The 17,439-nt window shown below is 49.6% G+C and overlaps 2 protein-coding genes across 10 annotated transcripts in view; both read right to left on the minus strand.

Annotated features, from left to right (window-relative positions):
- The window catches only part of TAF1 (TATA-box binding protein associated factor 1), a 34,728-nt gene extending 24,805 nt beyond the window's left edge, over positions 1 to 9,923 (minus strand). For 2 of the 5 annotated variants that reach the window (XM_069062410.1, XM_069062409.1), the window contains exons 1-14: positions 9,524 to 9,923; positions 8,302 to 8,419; positions 8,087 to 8,203; positions 6,902 to 7,015; positions 5,311 to 5,555; positions 4,046 to 4,261; positions 3,425 to 3,646; positions 2,927 to 3,128; positions 2,344 to 2,520; positions 1,527 to 1,654; positions 1,329 to 1,436; positions 1,038 to 1,211; positions 715 to 888; positions 440 to 544 (exon numbers count right to left, since the gene is read on the minus strand). In XM_069062410.1, the coding sequence (XP_068918511.1) occupies positions 440 to 544; positions 715 to 888; positions 1,038 to 1,211; positions 1,329 to 1,436; positions 1,527 to 1,654; positions 2,344 to 2,520; positions 2,927 to 3,128; positions 3,425 to 3,646; positions 4,046 to 4,261; positions 5,311 to 5,555; positions 6,902 to 7,015; positions 8,087 to 8,203; positions 8,302 to 8,419; positions 9,524 to 9,793 (2,370 nt within the window). In that variant the 5' untranslated portion in view covers positions 9,794 to 9,923. The remainder of the gene's footprint in view (positions 1 to 439; positions 545 to 714; positions 889 to 1,037; positions 1,212 to 1,328; positions 1,437 to 1,526; positions 1,655 to 2,343; positions 2,521 to 2,926; positions 3,129 to 3,424; positions 3,647 to 4,045; positions 4,262 to 5,310; positions 5,556 to 6,901; positions 7,016 to 8,086; positions 8,204 to 8,301; positions 8,420 to 9,523) is intronic. The other 3 variants (XM_069062408.1, XM_069062406.1, XM_069062407.1) reach the window with 2 other exon arrangements.
- A 1,048-nt stretch (positions 9,924 to 10,971) lies between these two features.
- Positions 10,972 to 17,439, minus strand: part of LOC138141669 (rho-related GTP-binding protein RhoG-like) — an 8,117-nt gene continuing 1,649 nt past the window's right edge. For 2 of the 5 annotated variants that reach the window (XM_069062428.1, XM_069062425.1), the window contains exon 2: positions 10,972 to 14,172. In XM_069062428.1, coding sequence (XP_068918529.1) covers positions 13,582 to 14,157 — 576 coding nt within the window. In that variant the 5' untranslated portion in view covers positions 14,158 to 14,172 and the 3' untranslated portion in view covers positions 10,972 to 13,581. Of the gene's footprint in view, positions 14,173 to 14,419; positions 14,511 to 14,922; positions 17,296 to 17,439 lie in introns of those variants that run through there. The other 3 variants (XM_069062427.1, XM_069062426.1, XM_069062429.1) reach the window with 3 other exon arrangements.

A 17,439-nucleotide genomic window follows, 5' to 3' on the forward strand; every position in this document is an offset into this window, starting at 1 on the left:
TGCAGGGCCCCCCGGCTTTGAAAAACCCAGATGTTGATTTGGTATGGATATAATGGTTGGACAGTTTGGAAATATGTCTACTTGATCTGTTTCTCTGACTTGATAATTCTGCCTGTATACTTTGAAGTTCGGGGTGCTGACCTTTTTCCCCTGAACTAGGTAAACGATACATATGTTTGACTAATTAAAGTAAGCTTGTTAACCCATTTTGAGTTGCTTTCCTTTAACAAAGCAGATCCAAGAACCTGTATGGGCAGCCACCCTGGGGACGCTGGGGTGCTTGCCGCTACACCTTGATGACACTATTCAGATCCTCCCATGACTTACCCTTCCTGGACTGACTAGCCCCCATCTAGTCTTTCCTTTACACTAGACTTAATCATTGGGGGAAGGGGTGAGGTTGGTTTGCAGAGAATGGGAAGGGGAAAGAATTCCTCACCTGCAAAAGCTGGCCAGGGTGGAGAGAGCCCAGGAAAGGAGATGTGTGGCAATAAACCGTTTCTCCATACTTACAATCAGGGGCTCCAGGGTCCTTTCCAGGTTTCTAGGAAGAAGAAAACAGACCCAGTTAGTCTGAGCGAACAGAGCCAGCATGCCCCCCTGTAAGTGAGCCCCTCAGGGATGTGAAGATGGGTATATAAGAATCCCAACTCTGTCCCCAGAGGAGCTATCTATGTAACGGCAACACCAGGCGGATTCCCTAAACCAACTCACCCGTTTATAGTAGTTTTTTATCTTGGTTGCCATGCCGACTTGCATCATTAAGGGACCGTTTTCCTCACTATACTCAGCAAGAATCAGATCTCCATCTTTGCCTGTCAAGTCCTGGGGTGTGCGCATAAAAAACATCTCCCCACCACCTGAAGCCTGGCGTTCTTGTTCTCTCATCTGCCCAGCACAGAGAAAGCACAGGCCACATCAGAGCACAGAGCTAAGCCCAACACCCTTCATCCAAAGATAGAGACACACCCTCCTGCTCTCACCACCACTGCTCCCCCAACCCTGCTCCTATCCCCGCCTGCCCAGAAAGGCATTACTTTCGCTTTCTTCTTGATGTGTTTCAGCAGGGGCTGGACAGAGTGAGGACCTGGCTGGGACAGGGCCCCAAAGGAGTACTTCTTCAGAGGTGGGCGGTGGAACTGCCGGAGTTTGACAGGGCCCATGTGGGTGGGGAAGAAGGGCTGCCGGAGCTCCACTGCAGGGATTGAATGCTGAAAGAGTCAACATGTAGGCTCCGACTGGAGAGCTGAGCCAGTGCCAGGCAACAACCCCCAAAGACAGGTGCCAAGGACCTACCTATTTGTCCTTTCAGACCAAGTTGTTTTTACCTGAATAATGTTCCCTCCAAAGGTGCCACGAAGACCCTGCTGCTTGGGGTAGTAAAACTCATCATTGGACAGGTTCCAAGGGTCCTTCACCTCCGGCTGGGACATATTCTGATCACCCACAGCAAATGGCTATCGGTCAGAGAGCTCCTGGATCACCCAAAGATCCCCACACCCAAAGCCCCGGATCCCCTCACAGACCTGCTGTGGCTCCTCTTTGATCACTCCCGTTTTCCCCAAGAGGATTCGACTCTTCTTCAGAGAAGATTCCTTCTTATTCTCCTTAGAGGGGGAGTTTGATGTCGTCTCTTCCTTTTCATCAGGTATTTCTGCCAATCAAACAAAGATGGCTCAGGGACACCCTTCAGGAAGGTCCAGCACCCTCACTGGACAAACCCGAGAACACACTGAATCCAAGTCCTTCTGTTTACAGATGAGGAAACAATGGCTGGCCAGTAGACAGATGGCTTCCCCAATCTCTAAGGTTTAAGGAAAACCAGAAACATTTTTCTGTGTTCCCCTACTGGGCTGCCAAGCAGGGAGGGAGTTTGCCCCAGACCACAAAGAGCACCCTTCTGTATACACTAAATGTTGGCTAAATGATCTGCAATTCCCCTCCAAAAAAGCCCTTCTCCATTACCCTTAACCAACCAGATTTCTGTGTGTATGTGTGTGTGTATAGATATATACAATTTTGTGTGTATATACATACACATACACATATAATTTTATGTCATAAAATTATATGTGAATATCCATTTTTTCACTACTCAAATATTTGTTCTCCCAAAACCATTTTAAAGAACTAGGAATCAGTAGGCACAGCAGCAATTCTAGGCGTTCCCCAGCTCACCTCTTTCCTCCAAGCCCAATCCGAAACTGCCTCATTCAGCCCCAGCCTGTAGCACTTTCTCCCTGCCTCTCCCCCACTTCCCCCATTATGCCCTGGTTTTCCCTGCCATTGGATCCTACAGGTCAGCCGCATAGATGGGAAGCAGAGCAGCGATCTTAGCCATACCCAGAATAAGATTCTCATCGTTGGGATCAAGTGTCAGGACGGGAGGTTCCAAGAGACGAGGCATGGCCAGGGCATCCCAAATGATGTTGTCTTCCCAGCGGCCATATACCAGCTCCTCATTGTCGATTGGGAAGATGGAGTACCAAGGTTTGTCATCATCCAGAGTGGCAGTAAAACCTATTCAAGAGGGGCCAAGTGAAGAATGGCCAAATGTTCATTCAGCCGTGAATAAGGGAAGATGAAAAGAGCAACTAATACCAGGATGGTCAGCTAGCTCTCTGCCCAAAGAAATCTCGGATTTGGAGAAAGCAGCATTTTTCACTTTTTATTTCCCAAAACAGAGCTGATATATATGTGTTATAGAAAAGAAGATGTACTATAAAAACAAAGCACTCAAGACTCAGCCAGAGTTCGGTAATAACCTTTGAGCTTGTTTTTTTAGTGAGAAAGTCAAGTCCTCACTAGCTGGTTAGCAGAGAAAAATCATCAAGGGCTAGGCCCAGGGTCCAATCCCAACACTCCCCTGGCTTCACCACCCCCAAGGTCACAGCTGCACCCAAAATGGAAGCTCTCCCCCTCCCACCTTGCTGGGCATTGTATGCCATGGCATTCCTGGTCATGCTGGATGGAAGCCAGCCAGCAAGGCTGGCCCGCTGAGGCTTCGTTCCTTTGTGTTTGATGTCTTCTCCATCCCAGATGATGTCATCCTCCCAGTGTAGCTGGGTGACCATCAGGAAGTTTTCATCGGCCAGGAGATCCCCTGCTTCCTCCAACACACCCAAATCCTGTATTAGTAGAGAAGGCATCAGGATGCTGGAACCTGGGGCCTAACATTTAGACAAAGCAACCACCCTGCCTTTGTCATCCATGCTGTGAGAGCACGCTCACCAGACACCCAATTTATAAAGCTGAGCGGAAAAGCAGAGGGGGAACAAGATGACTCTCCTCAGCACAGCGCTCTTCACATACACCTTTGCCAGATTCCCAGCCAAAGGCCCCGAGACTGTCACCCCACTGCTAGATGAACTCCTGTTACTACCTGCTGCTGAATAAAAATAAAGCCTGTTCCTTGTCCCCTCACCTTCTCCACTGCCCCTGGCTTCGTTGGCCGCTCATCTTCTGCACTTTTGAGTTTGAAGCCATAGTCAAACCCGCTGCCATCTTCAGGGACCCCCAACATGTCATACCACAAGCGGGCAGGACCATAGCGCCACTCAGCTACCTTTGGCTTGGTGTCTGCAACTTTGTCTATGTCTCCAGCTGACTGAGAGAATTTAGACTCCACAGGAGCCATCATTGTGATCTATAGCAGAACAGAGAAAGAGATAGAGAGGCCCATCTGCCGTTGAGTCTCGAAGCACCAATTTCTATATTGGCAATGTCTTGTATTGACCAAGAAAAAGAGCCCCAGACTTCCTGTGGCTGTTGAGAGGCAACAGTCATAATGAAATTACTTTAAACAATCTCAAGGAGTGTTTGAGCAAAAGATAGCCTTGTCTAAAGGTAAGGCTAGAAGAAGCTGTGGAGTGATGTTACCAAGAAGATCTCACCTCCTCTTCAAGACCTTCAACTCATCAGACCCTGAATCAAGGTTTGCCCTCCCCCCTCATATTCCTCATATCCCAAGTTGGGGAAATCTGTCAGATTAAGCCAGGATTCGCCACTGACAACTGTTGAGAGACTCAGTCGCTATTGAGCCTACCTCATCATCTGAGAGACACTGCTCTGGTGGTGGTGGGGGAGCAAATTCATAGGCCCACGGTGACTTTCTCTCCAGCTCCGAGTCCCCGAGGCACTCGCCCTCCTGGGGCTCTTCTTGCGTCAGCTCTCTGTGCTTTTTCTTCCTCTTTCTTCGAGCACTCCGCCAAACAGAGGGAACATTCTTCCCTGGGCCAAAGAGACGAAGGAAGCGCAACACCTGGAACAGAAAGAGTCTGAGACTGAGACAGGAGCTTGTTGGGAAGGAGCTAGCACTGATATTTACACAGCTGCAGGGGCCAAGTCTGGGTTACTAAATGCTGGTCCAGTGTACCTACAAATGGAAGGCAAACCATCACACCACCCCCTGCTATCATCCCTTTTTGCAACTACGAGAGCCTAAGTCACTTCTCCCATCAATCTATCCAGCTGGAAAATCCCAGGAAGGAGTATGAAGAATACTCAACTACTCCAAAAACACTATCCCTCAATTCCCATAAAGCATAGCACACACGGAGCGCAGGACACAAAAACGTTTAAATTACTGCCATTCTCGATCTTGTGAACAACTCTGCTTCAAACCAAGGTTCTCCATGCATTTGGTCAGCCACCAGTGTAGGGCCTAATTCCAAAGGCCCTGATCATCCAACTCAAATGGTCCTTTCATGAAGCCTTCCTTTTTTCCCCTTTCCTCTTGTGCCTGCTTCCCCCAGCACCGATCAGCCTCATCTAAGGCACTTACCATGTAATCTTGGGGATTCTACTTATCTCTCTTTGTAGCATCCCCCTTCTAGAGCCCACAGAAGAACAGCAGTGGGGCAGAGTAGGATGAGCCCTGGGCTTGTAGGCAGGAGGCCCGAGTATGAGTTTTAGCTTTGACACTTAATAGTTCCATATGCTTCAATAGGATTAATCATAGTTATGGTCCTTGCCACTCTAGAAAGGCGTTTGTGAGCAAGGAAGACTTAAAGCACTATCCAGCCAGGAGCTGTTATCATTTAGGTTACATCATAAATTATGATAGTTATGATAAGGTCTTATAACATTTTCAAAATTTCCAACACTTAACCTTCATGGTCTACGAAGAGTAGGCAAAGTAGTAAAGAAATGCTTGATGGGTTTTCTTCATTGGTTTCCATTCATACCTTAGGAGACTGAGCTATCAGAAGCAAACACATGGTCCTCTTTTCCATTGCCCATGTGCTGTCCTTTCCCTTCTCTTTCCACCTTCATATCACAACCCTCCTAAAATATGACAAAGCAGCATACCTTGCCTGGCCGAAACTCGGGGAAAAGCTCTGTGACACTAGGTAATACTTTTGTGGAGTCACGTTGCATGATCCCAGCCAAGGGAAGAGTCAGCTTGCCCTCCTTTGACTCTGCCTGTCTCGTTTCCTGTGGGCCAAGCTCAGATTCTGAGTCCGAAGAACTACTGAAGTCAACCTTGTCAGAGGTCGAGGAGGAAGAGGCGATGATAGAAGGCAGGATGATGCCATCTCCATCCTCAGATACTGCTGCAACAAGACAAAGAAGAACCCTTGTCACACCGAGGCCACCCCTCGTCATTTAAACCAAGGCCAGCTCGGAGCCCCACATCAGTCAAGGCACCAATCACTCTCAGAATCTCTGTCACTGCATCTCATACCCGGTATCCCTAAGGTTAGAACAAGAGGACAAAACACAAAGCAGATCAGCACAGTCCTCTCTGTAGGCCCAAAGAAGGCTGAGGAAGATGCTGGATAATGAGCAAAAGGGAAGTTCTAATAGACTCTACAGGATTCAGGCTAGATTACATCCAGTTCTGGGCACCATTACCTAGAGAATTTGCAGAAAGTTGAGTACAACAATGAAAATGCCTGGAAAACCAGAGCTAGGAGCTGTAATGGGAATGTAAATTTGAAGATCTTCCCTGCCCCTAGGCTAAAGTGCACCTGCAGCCTGGGGTGGGAGGCTTATTTTTCAGTAGATACTTTTTGATTGGCCAGTGGGTCCAGAAGGTTGTTACATTCTCTGAGCCAGGAGAAGGCTATATAAGCCCTGATGTGGAGCTTTGTTTTGGGGGCTCACTTTGAGAAGTGTTCTGTGATTTGATCAGATGAGACTCTGGGAAGCCATTGTCCAGAGCCCCCGGGCTTTGAAAAACCCAGATGTTGATTTGGTATGGCCAGGATTATCCCAGCCTACTCAACCGTGGGAGGGGAAACAGTACACTTAGAAAAGAGATACAGATAATGATTAGAATTAATAATAGCTATTCTTAGGCACTTTACATGCCCTAATTTGATACTCACAACAACTCAGAGGTATGCACTGTTATTATCCCCATGGGGGGGGGGGATAATATTATTACCTAGTTCAAGCTGACCTGAGGCCCCAAGGTTAAGAAGTATCTGAGGAAGGATCCAAGTCTAGAACTCGCACAAGTCTACTGCGATGCCTCTCAAGATCACCTCTGAAGGCTGCTGGCCTGAGAAATTTCTGTTTTACTCTCATTCCAGGACTGTTGGCTCAATAAGCCATTTCTTTAAGATAGCCATCTACACTGTCATATTGACTTGAGCACACTGGAAAATCATTGCAAATATCTGGAAAGTCCAACTTCCTTATGACAGTTAAGCTTTAGATATTCCATGTGAGAACCTGCATTAGGTGAATCAAGTCTAGTAGGGGGGCAAGTACTAGCACTTTGTGGAGTCAAGGCCAAAGTTAGAGATCTGAGGAACAGACGAAGACGCATCAGGGAATGATTTCCCAGCAGTTCCGTCCTGCTCACTAGCCCCATGCCTTTCTGCTCTAGGCCAGGCTTCAGACCATGCTGGGGTGAAGCACCACAGAATGCTAGCTCCAAGGTGACACTGACCACACACAGCTGGGTCCTGGCCGTCATCCTTCCTCATAGGCCCAGGTGGGGGTGGCGGGGGAGGCATCAGCTTGGAATCAATGTCTTCACAGTCTGCATCATAGTCATCATCATCTAAGGAAACCAAGAGGTAGCCCGGTCGGGATGCCTTCCCTGGAGCCTTTCCCAAACACAGAGCACCCCTCCCCAGGGCATCACACAGTCCCCTGCATTCTCGGAACACACAGGAGATACAGCCCTTGCCTTGATTAAAAGATGGACTATCCACACAGCCAAACAGCACATGTGCACACATGCATGGAACCTCACTGGGCAATTGGGGGACTCACATGGACCATGGATGTCCTTCACCCCTGATCAAGTCTTAGCCTCCCTTTCCACCCCCACATCCCTGACCTTCTCTTTCTCCAGTTTGGATATGCATTTGACTCACCCTCATGTTCTTTCTAGCCTGGATCTCCAGAGCATCACTCTCCTGGATCTCCCTCTTTTCAATGGCTCTTTCTATGTTTTCTGCTGCCTAGCCTTTTTTTTTCTTGCTCTTTAACTGACTGTCCCTGAAAGTGCAATATGCTGAAGCCCCTGCTGTCGTCTCTCCCTGCTCACTCCCTTCCACCTGCACCAGCCTGCTGCTCCCTTCCACAGCTCTTCTGCCTCCTATAATCTACAACCCCCTCCACGGAAATGCCCCAATAACTAAACTTGAAGATGTGTTTGTCACTGTTTCCCTTTCTCTCTCACACTGTTTCACACAGTGACACTCACATAGACACACACAGCTCTTCTTTGTCCCTTTGCAACTTCCCCATTATTTTCAAATTCATCCTCTTGTTCTCCCCCAGGCTTGCAACCCTACTCAGTTGGTCAATAAACATTTCTTAAGCACTTACTATGTGCCAAGCACTTTTGAAAATATTATTTCCTTTGATCCCTAAGGGTACTCAAGAGCTAGCTGATAAGGCAGAAGAGATTACTACCGTCATTGCTTGGCAGTTGCCAAACAGCAACAATGTATCCACAGTTAACAGAATTAAGAAGGAAATACTTTCAATACAGTGACAGTGAGTATTTCAAAAAAGACAGGCTGGCTGAAGACCAGTTACAGGCACAGTAGCAGGGCCAATGTCAGCAGGAATATTCTTAGGCCCTGGAATGGAAGCATGTGGACAGCTCCCCAGGAATCACCTGAGGGGCAGGATGGCTGCAGGCTGCCCATTGCCTGATGGTATCTTCGGCTTTCATCTTCTGCAACCTCAGTGATGTCGGAATAGTCTATGGCATCTTCAGTACTCTTAACCCAACCTAGAGGAAAAAGAAGGATATATTACAAGAGAACACGACCCCGATTCCCCAGGTCATTCCTACCACAGCATCCCAAATGTCCCAGATTCCAATTTCACCTTCTTCATCCACAAAGGTACTGTCAGGTCCAGGTACTTCCTCTTCACTTGCAGTGATTTCAGTGATCAGATTGCCGAGACCCAAAGCCCCAAGGCCTGCCAAGTGCTTTTTAGACTCCTGAGAAATGGGATAGCATCAAAGCTGAGGACCCCTAACTTGATATAACTCTTTCACATTTTAAGTTTACATTCCTGCTCCAGTACAAAAAATATCCCATAAAGTAATAAGATACTTCAGACCTGCTAAAAGAATGCTATTCTGAACAGGCTCAGAAATAATCTTTCCACTCTTTAAAAATACTGTGTCCATTTCTGGGCACCATACTTTAAAGGGATTGTGAATCAACTGGGGAGAATTCAAGAAGGAGCGAATGACCAAGATAACTAAAAGGAAGAAAAATGGATTCTCCAAGAAAAAGTTCAAGAAATTGGGGTGGTTTTGCTCAGAAGAAAGTCAAGCAGATGGCTCCTCACAGTTCATAAATAAATGAGGAAGCAATGCTAAGAAGTAAGTCTCTGCACATCTATACAAGGTTAAGAGAAAAGAGTTTAAATTGGGGGAGTGGATTCTGCTAGGTGTGAGAAAGAAGGCAGGGGTGGCTAGGTGGCCCAGTGAATAGAGCACCCATCCTGGAGTCAGGAGGGCCTGAGTTCAAATCCGACCTCAGACACTTAACACTTACTAGCTCTGTGATCTTGCCCAAGTCACTTAACTCCTATTGCCCTGCCCTCCCCCCTCCAAAAAGTATATATATATATATATATATATATATATATATATATATATATATATTTTTTTTTTTTTTTAAGAGAGAGAAAGACGCAGGTGAGATCCTACAGAAACGAACACTAAGGAGTTTGTTAAGTCTCCCTTCATAGAGAGCTTCAGGAAATGAACAGGGCTCCGTTCTGAACGATCGAGAGCCACACTTTTGTCTAAAGGCAAGATGCTGAACCAAACACCCTCCTCGGATCAGAAGGATAGTAAATGTAGGGCTAGAAGATGCTCGATTGGTCACCTAGTCCTAGCCCAAGCCTCTGACAGTTGAGAAACTGAGGCCCAGAAAGGAGGAGGAGCTTACTGGGGACCAAGATGTAAGTGTCAGAGACCGGAGGGACAGGCAACCCGAACTGTCCCGGAGGTCAGAGGTGGCTGACGCCAGGACTGGGCTGGGCAGGTGGGGGGGAGGGGGGGTAGGGTCTGCCGCCCCGGAGGCCTCACCTTGTCCAGGATGCTGTCCCCTTCCAGCTGCCCCGCCTCATTGATGTTGCCGAAGAGGAAGCCGGCTAAGGAGAAGGGACCGCCGCCGCCGCCGCCGCCCCCGCCGCCGCCGCCGCCCCCGCTGCCGCTGCAGCCGTTGCTGCTACCACTGTTGCCACTGCCATTCCCGCAGCCGTTAATGCTGCTAACGGCCCCGCCGCCACAGTTCCCGCCGCCGCCCCCGGGCCCGCAGCCGCCAGCCGAGTCCTCGTCGGTGTCCGAGTCCGACATGGAGCCTCGCCCCGACCCCGGCAGTCGCCGGCTCCCACACGCGCCACAGATCGAGGGACGAGGAGCGCGCCGGCCTCCCGGCGGCCCCTCCCTCCGGAAGTACGGGAGGGCCGAAGGCTGCACCGGAAAAGCCACAGGTAGGCCGCGGAGGGCGGGGCGAGCCTTCGGGCGGCCGGCCGCGCGATTCGAGCCTCCGCTCAACCGGCCCTTTCGGCGCCAACTGATTTGACGCACCCGTAGCTTGGCCCCGCCCCGCGCCACCGGCGGGCCTCGCCGCGCCTCGGCGCAGCCGCTCTACGGGCAGCCAATCGAAGCGGGGGAGGAGACCAAAAAAATCGACACTGGGTCACGTGGCCGCCGCGCACCCCGCGCGCCCCGGCTTTCCGCTGCTTTAATAAGCTGTTCCTCGCGCCTTGGTGGCCCCCTCGGCTGCCGCCAGTCAGCCCGTTGTTGTCCAGGGAAGGGGGGAAACCGAGGCAGGGCTGTCTCTGGCGCCGGCCCCCCTCGGCACCATAGGGATGGAGAGCTGCCGGGCCGGACCCATCCTCACTTCCCCGTGTCCCCAGCTAGACCTGGCCGCGTGCCCAAAGCAGACAGGCAGGCCTCGGCCGCGCTGGCATCCGGGCCGGGGGAAATGAAAGCCGAGGGCTCCGAATGCTAGCCTTGGCCCAAGACCCCCAGTGGCCCCGATTACCATCTGTAAAATGGGGTTAGCAGTGGATCTATGCTTTGTAAGTAAATAGCAATTGTTAGCACTACTCAGGCCGTCTTTTTTTGGCTAACAGAAGGAATAAGCGGCCCAGCTGGGAAAGGCGAGGCATTATTTCCGGCCATCGCTCTGCAATGTGGGCTCTCCAGCCGGTCACAGATTGCCACTTTTTTTTCCCCCGTTCTGTGCAGAGGTACCTGGGCGAGGGTGAAGATTTCCATACCTGTGCCCAAAAATGCCAGGGTGGAAATTAACTGAGATGAAAGAGAAGAGGGCTTCAGGAAAAAGAAATGCACCCTGGGCTAGACAAGATTCACTGGAGAAGAAGTGCCAGGATCAGGGCTATGGGGAATGCACAAACTGCTCATTAGCCTGGCAGGGTATTCACAAATGTGTGTAGGAAGAAGAAATGTGCAAGGGGGATCCTTGGGCTCAGAGACAGCAACTCGAGACCTGGGGACATCAGCAAAGCTTTACCACCATTTAATTAGGAATAATTTACCAGTTACTCCAGCATATTAGTCTTCATACAAAAATCCACTGGAGTATACAAATCAAGTTACCAGTGTAGGTTACAGTACCGCAGACCATCAGCCAGGACCCAGGCCATTCCCTCCTCCACCACATGGCCAAATCCATTTTCACAGAAACCCAGTCTGCCTAGGCAATACCCAGATTTGAAGAGTGTGAGGATGGGAGGGAAGGCACCACAGGATTAAAATCCCCACAAGAGAGGTGCAGTTCTAAGTCTCAGTCGGCTGTTCATGTCAAATGCCCCCAAAACACTCGCCCTACCAAATAAGTCAGAGCTAAGCCTTTGACCTTACTGGAGAAAAAGAAACTGCACGAATGCAGAGAAACCAAATAACCTCCCCCTGCCAGCTATCTTCATATACTGGGGGAAAGTATTTTCCTGTAAGAAATATTCAAACTCCTCAGTTTGAGGGGATGCCCATCAGTTGGAGAAAAACCTGGGAAGACAGGGCAAAGTGGGCAGACCCAAATCAAGCTACAAAAGAACCACAATATTGTAAAAAAATATATATATATATCAACTGTGAAAGACTTAGAACTCTTAGCAACACAATGACCCACCACAATTCTAAGCACTCATGATGAAACATGCAATCTACCTGCAGATAAAGAGCTGGTAGTCTCAGGAGTACAGACAGGTGGATTTCTCTTTTTCTAACTTTTTTTTCAGGGGTGGGGGCCAATGCGGAAACGTGTTTTGTATGACTACATATTTGTAATGGGTTTTAGTTTTCTTGCCTTCTCAATGAGTGGGAGAGCGAAGGGAGAGAATTTGGAACTGCAGAGAAAATGGAGTTGAAAACTTTTCAGTTTGATGAATTTGCTAATGATTGGACAAGTAGGAATTCAGAGATCCTGACAAAGCCCTCAGAGGATACTACTGACCTGGATCCATTAGAATAGCCATGATTCACTTTTGAGATCTCATTTGATTGATGGTGGGCAAACATCTGAACAGCTAATAACACACAACCCAGAAGTAGCCGGCTCTTGAGGACAGCACACTTCCCTCATCATAGCAGGGCCTTTTTTTCCCCAAAGTGCTAATGGACCTTAGCCAAGAAGATCCTGCCTCTCCCACAAGAGACAGCCTTTCCCCCATCCACTTGGGATACCACCACATTGATTCATACATGTGAAAATAGGGGGTCAGAAGCCAACAGGGACAGCAGTATATTTTCTGGGCCTTTCTTTCACAGGTTCAGTCTACTGGTACCAGGTTATGGTGACAGCAGCACCAGTAAGCACTGTTCCAATCTGGGGATAAAGTGACTGGGAAGCCTGGTTAAGTTTCATCTCATGATCTCATGGCACATAGTAAAGAAGAGAGACATTAGTGTAGGGTGAAGAGGAAAGAAAGGATGGTGCAAATTCCCTCCACCAAGCCCTGATATTGCTTCTAACCTGGGTTTCTGGTCCTCCAGAAGGATCACCCTAAGCACCCCCAGGCGAAAACCCAGCACCCAAGAGCGATGCTGGGGTCACAAAAGGCACATAGTATTCACTGAAGGCACAAGGGATCCTTTTCATTCCATTTCCCCCAATTCCCAACAGCCTCAGTGTAGGTTTTCAAAGTGGGGTGTGTGGGGAGGTCAGCACTACATCTGGCTGTCCCTCCCAAAGCAGATGCCAGAATCAACAGTAAAAGGATTTTCTTTTTTCCTTCTAGGGAATCACAAAATCCTGTAAACTTGGCTGGAGGAAGAATGGGGGGAACAGAACAGCTGAGTTGCTTTGGCCAAACAGGGTAGTCCTAAGGAGGGAGAGCAGTTGCGAAGCCTCAAAGGGCAGGGATGGAGATAGGAAAACTGTCCCTTATCAAGTAGTCTCATAGTTCAGCCAGAAGAATAGAGACGCAGAATCCCCTTAATGTAAGTGGTTAAGAAGTAAGCGAAGCATGGCCTGTGTATGGCTGTTTTCCCTTTCTTCCATCTCCCTCTTCTGGGTAGAAAAGGGCAATGAAATGCTAGGCCATCACTGGGCCCGCAGTGCTGCCACAGTGTAGCCCCAAAGCACTGGGCCTCCCATTAATCTCTGCATCACCAAGTGAGCATTTGTGAAGCATTTGCTCTGTGCTAAATTCTGGGGATGCAGAGTCTAAGCAGGAATGTCACCTGAGGCGCCAAACCAAGCAGGGTTTGGGAGGAAACCAAAGGAGATGCAAGAGGCCGTCAGCTCCTTCTGCCCTGCTAGCGTCATCTGGAGGCCCCTCTTTCTCATGAACCTTTCCCATGAAAAGGGGGGAGGGGGGAAGGCGAGCAGAAGCAGAAGGGGAGAAGCAGGGCTACAAAAGGAACACCTGGGAAACAGAAATGAGAACATTCTCAGAAATGAGTACATCAAAAAAAGAAAGAAAAGAAAAACCTTAAGGCAACACCTGCATGCAACCACTCCTGCCTTCTTTCTATTTTGTCCACAAAGACCAACGCTCAGCACCACACTGTGGCCAGGTCCTCCCTGCCTCCTTCCTCACTTCCCAATCAGGCCAGGACTGGGGATGACAGAAGGCTTCCTGGATGATGGTGCCTACGCATTGTCCCTGGAGCTACAAGAGGGTGCATTTCTTTGTGTTCTTCTTGGTGACTGGACATAGCACAGCTCTCACTGCCTCCGCAAATACCTCCCCAACTCCATCTTGCATCAGGGCAGAGCACTCCAGATACTTAACGGCGCCCACCTGCTTGGCCAGGGAGGTCCCTTGCTGAGGGGTGGTAGGTGTCAGGCTCTGCTCCTTCAGCCTCTTCAATGTGGCAAGGTCATTTCTCAGGTCCTTTTTGGTGCCCACCAGTAGGATAGGCACATTGGGGCAGTGATGAGAGACCTCTGGATGCCACTTGTGCCGCACATTGGCATAGGACGAGGGGCTGCCAATGGAGAAACAGATGACAAAGACATTGGTCTGCGGGTAGGACAGGGTCCGCAGTCGGTCATATTCTTCCTGGCCAGCTGTGTCCCACAGATTCAGGCTGACTGTCCGGCCATCCACAGTCATCTGGGCACTGTAGTTGTCGAAGACTGTGGGGATGTACTCCTCGGGAAAGGCATTGGTTGTGTAGCTGATGAGAAGGCAAGTCTTGCCCACAGCCCCGTCCCCAACCACCACACACTTGATTGTCTGCATCCTTCCTCCACAGTCCTGTGCACAAGGAAAAAGGGAAACAGGTTCAGCTGAGACTTAGTCACCTTGGGGAGCAGGGCTTCATCTAACAGACTCTATTCCAGAAGAAAGGAGAGACCCTGGCTCCCTGCTCCACTGGGGTCTTTTAAACAGACGAATGCACTGAAAACAAGAGCTGTGCTTCCAGTGCATTAATTTCTAGAATGTAGAAAGAATCTTGTTTCTGAAGACTCACCATAATCACTGGGTGCCTCAGCCTACCTACCTTTTTCTGGACTGACTTTTTCAATGTGCCTCCAAGTGTGAGGGCAGGGAGGGGCTGGAGTGGGGAAGCCTGTGAACCAGACAATGAATTCCTGGAGAAAAAAGGGCAATGACTGTGCCAAGGCTAAGGACAGGGTGATATAGCCAGGTGGAGAAGGTGTTGAGGGTCCTGGCCTGCCTGTGGTGATCGTGTCAACAATGCCACTGTATTCTGAGCTCAGCACTCTGCTCCTTCCCAGCACATGGAGACCCCTTTGTCCAAGAGAATATTCAGAGTCTAGCAGCTACGTTTCCCAAGACCTCTAAACGGGAGAACTTAGGCCCCATCCCCAAATGCTTTCCCTATGACTGCTGCCTTGGCTCACAATCACTGAAGTGCAACACTTCAGGGGTTTACAGGCAAGATAACCCTGACAGGAACAGTGCTTAGGGCAGTTAAGTGGCACCACCGTGGCGGAGAAGGGAGGAACCAAAGGCATCTCAAAACAGAAGGGTTGTACCTACCTCTTCAAGAACTGGGTGAAGCCTGATGAAAGGTCAGCTCCTTCCCCACACTCCTCTCCCAGTGCCTAGCTGTTAACAGACCCTGCAATGTATAATGCTTCCTTCTTTGTCCAAAAAGTTTTCAGTCATTTGAATTTTTGCCTAAATTAAGGCAGAGGGGGCTCAATCTCTGCCTAAATGTTAGGAATTTTCCTAACTGGAGACTCTGAGGAATTTTCATTGACTATAAAGTCCATAAAGCATCAGGAGAGGGAACCAAACCGACTGGAGGGGCCATCATATTACCCCAAGGTCAAAAAAGGAGCTAACTGGTCACGAAGTGTGGCTCCAGAAGCAAAAGGGGATAGGGAGAAAAGGGGACACCCTACAGCCACCAGGGTCACACTAACAATTCCTTACTTCACATGAGACTCCTAGGACCACAGAGTCATTGATTTAAAACTGAAAGGGACCTCAGAGGTCATCTAATCTACCCCTCCCCCCCCATTTCACAGAAGAGGAAACCGAGGCAGCCCAGAGAAGCTACATCCCATGACCCACATGTGGCCAAAGTGCAATCTGAACACAAGGCAACCTTTGTCTCAAAGCAGTGTTAGCTTCCCACCATGTCCCCCAGTACAACTTTGCAACTTCAAAGGGAAAATTCAGGCCCCAGCTTCTCATGCCATCCTGCCCAGAAACGTATCAAGAGGAAAAGCAAGTTGTTAGAAGGCATTTGTTGGAGCCTCTCACTCTAAGCCCAATCAGATGATTCTGAAAGGGCGAGCCTGGCCAGGGGAGGAAGGAGGTGAAGCAGTATTCCTGAGAAGACAGTCTACAGTCCTTTTCTCTCAATCTTTTCTGAACCTTCACCAGGCCTCTGGCCTCAATCATTCAACTCCAACTGCTCTCTCCAAAATCATCAATCAGCTCTCTCTCAATTGCTAAACTGCCAAGCCTTTTCTCAGTCTTCATCCTTCTTGACCCAACTTCAGCCCTTGACATGGCCTCTTCTTCAGAGCTCTGGATGATGGATGCTGCTCTCTCCTGGCTCAAATACAAAATCCTCTGCTTGATATTCAATGTCCTTCACAACCTCCCTTCCCTCCAAGCCATCCAGTCTCCCTCTGCCTCACTCCCTGACCCAGACCCTTGAATCTAGTGACTCGAGCTTCCTGGCAGTGCATTTTCTCTGGCTGTCCCCCATGCTGGGCAAGTTCTCCCTCCTTACTTCCAGGAAGTCTCCTGGCTTCCCTGGCCATCCTCAAGCCTCAGTTCAAATTGTGCCTTCTGGAAAAAGCCTTTCCTGATCCTGCTTCATGCTGGAGCCTGCCCTCTGAGACAGTTGGCCCATTTATCCTGCCTACAGCCTGTCTGCACAGAACTGTCTGTGCTGTTTCTCCCCTCCTCCCCCAAGACTTAGAGCACTCTGAGGACAGTCTTTCTTTTTCAAAGCTTAAGGAAGGGCTGGAGCTTAATCAATTGACCTGATCTAATTTGTGGGATGAGCTTCTCAAGTGATGATCTCAAGTGACCTGGAGTCTCTTAACCAAGTCCCTGCAGGTCAGCAAATGTTTATTCAGTACCTACTGTGTGGAAGGTCATGTTCTAGAGACTTGGGTTTAAAAGACAAGAAAAGAAAACCAGACCCTGATGACCTTAAGAAATTGCCACCTCTGTAAGGAGCTCAGCATCTTGGGAGAATTTCCATACCGAAGTAAAACAGCATGTTGGTAAGACGAGGCAATCACTTGAGGCAGAGCACAGCAATGGGGAGAGATGCTTCCTAGAGGAAGCTGTACAAACAGATACCTGAACATTGAGTAGGCCCATGTGGTTGGAATGTACTGTCAGGATAGAGGGCCCTGGAACAAGTTAGGCAACGTCAACTTAAACCAAGCGGTAAAGGCAGGAGGGAGCCCCTGAAAGTTCTTGAGCACGGGAGTGATGTGCTCAAACCTTCACTCAAAAAGATCATCTGGCAGCTAAGTGAAAACTGGATTAAGGTGAAGAGGGACTGGGAGCAGGGAATCTAGCATAGTTCACGGGCAAGGTAACTCTGAGTGTAGCAAAGGGGATGAGAGATATTGTGGACTTAGAAACAGCAGGATCTGGCAGCTGATGGGTGATGGGCCCAACACTACCATAAACTTCGCAAAGCTGTGCCCAATGGAAAAGCCTAGCCTTCGCCCGGTCCATTTGTCTAACTTCTCTGGTCTACTCCGTCTGCCGGCTCTTGTTTTAGATCCAACCCAGGATTAAAGGAAGCAGCCGAGACTTGGTGAGGCTTTCCAGACCTCTCCTCACCCCATCTCCGAAGCAGAAGAAGGTAGGCTCCTTGGGGGGAGGGAGGGCACTTTCACTTTGGGATTCCCGGAGTCAAGCCCTTAACAAGCGGTCCTGGCAACCCGCATCCTTTCCCAGAGGGAGATCGGCCGGCCCCATTTTTGCCAGCCCCCCCCCCCCACCCCCCCCCCCCCCCCCCCCCCCCCACCACCCCCCCCCCCCCCCCCCCCCCCCCCCCCCCCCCCCCCCCCC

Source organism: Petaurus breviceps, unplaced genomic scaffold, assembly GCF_028583685.1.
Source record: "Petaurus breviceps papuanus isolate PSGF00001 unplaced genomic scaffold, PetGlider_PUasm1.0 90451, whole genome shotgun sequence".
NCBI lineage: Eukaryota > Metazoa > Chordata > Mammalia > Diprotodontia > Petauridae > Petaurus > Petaurus breviceps.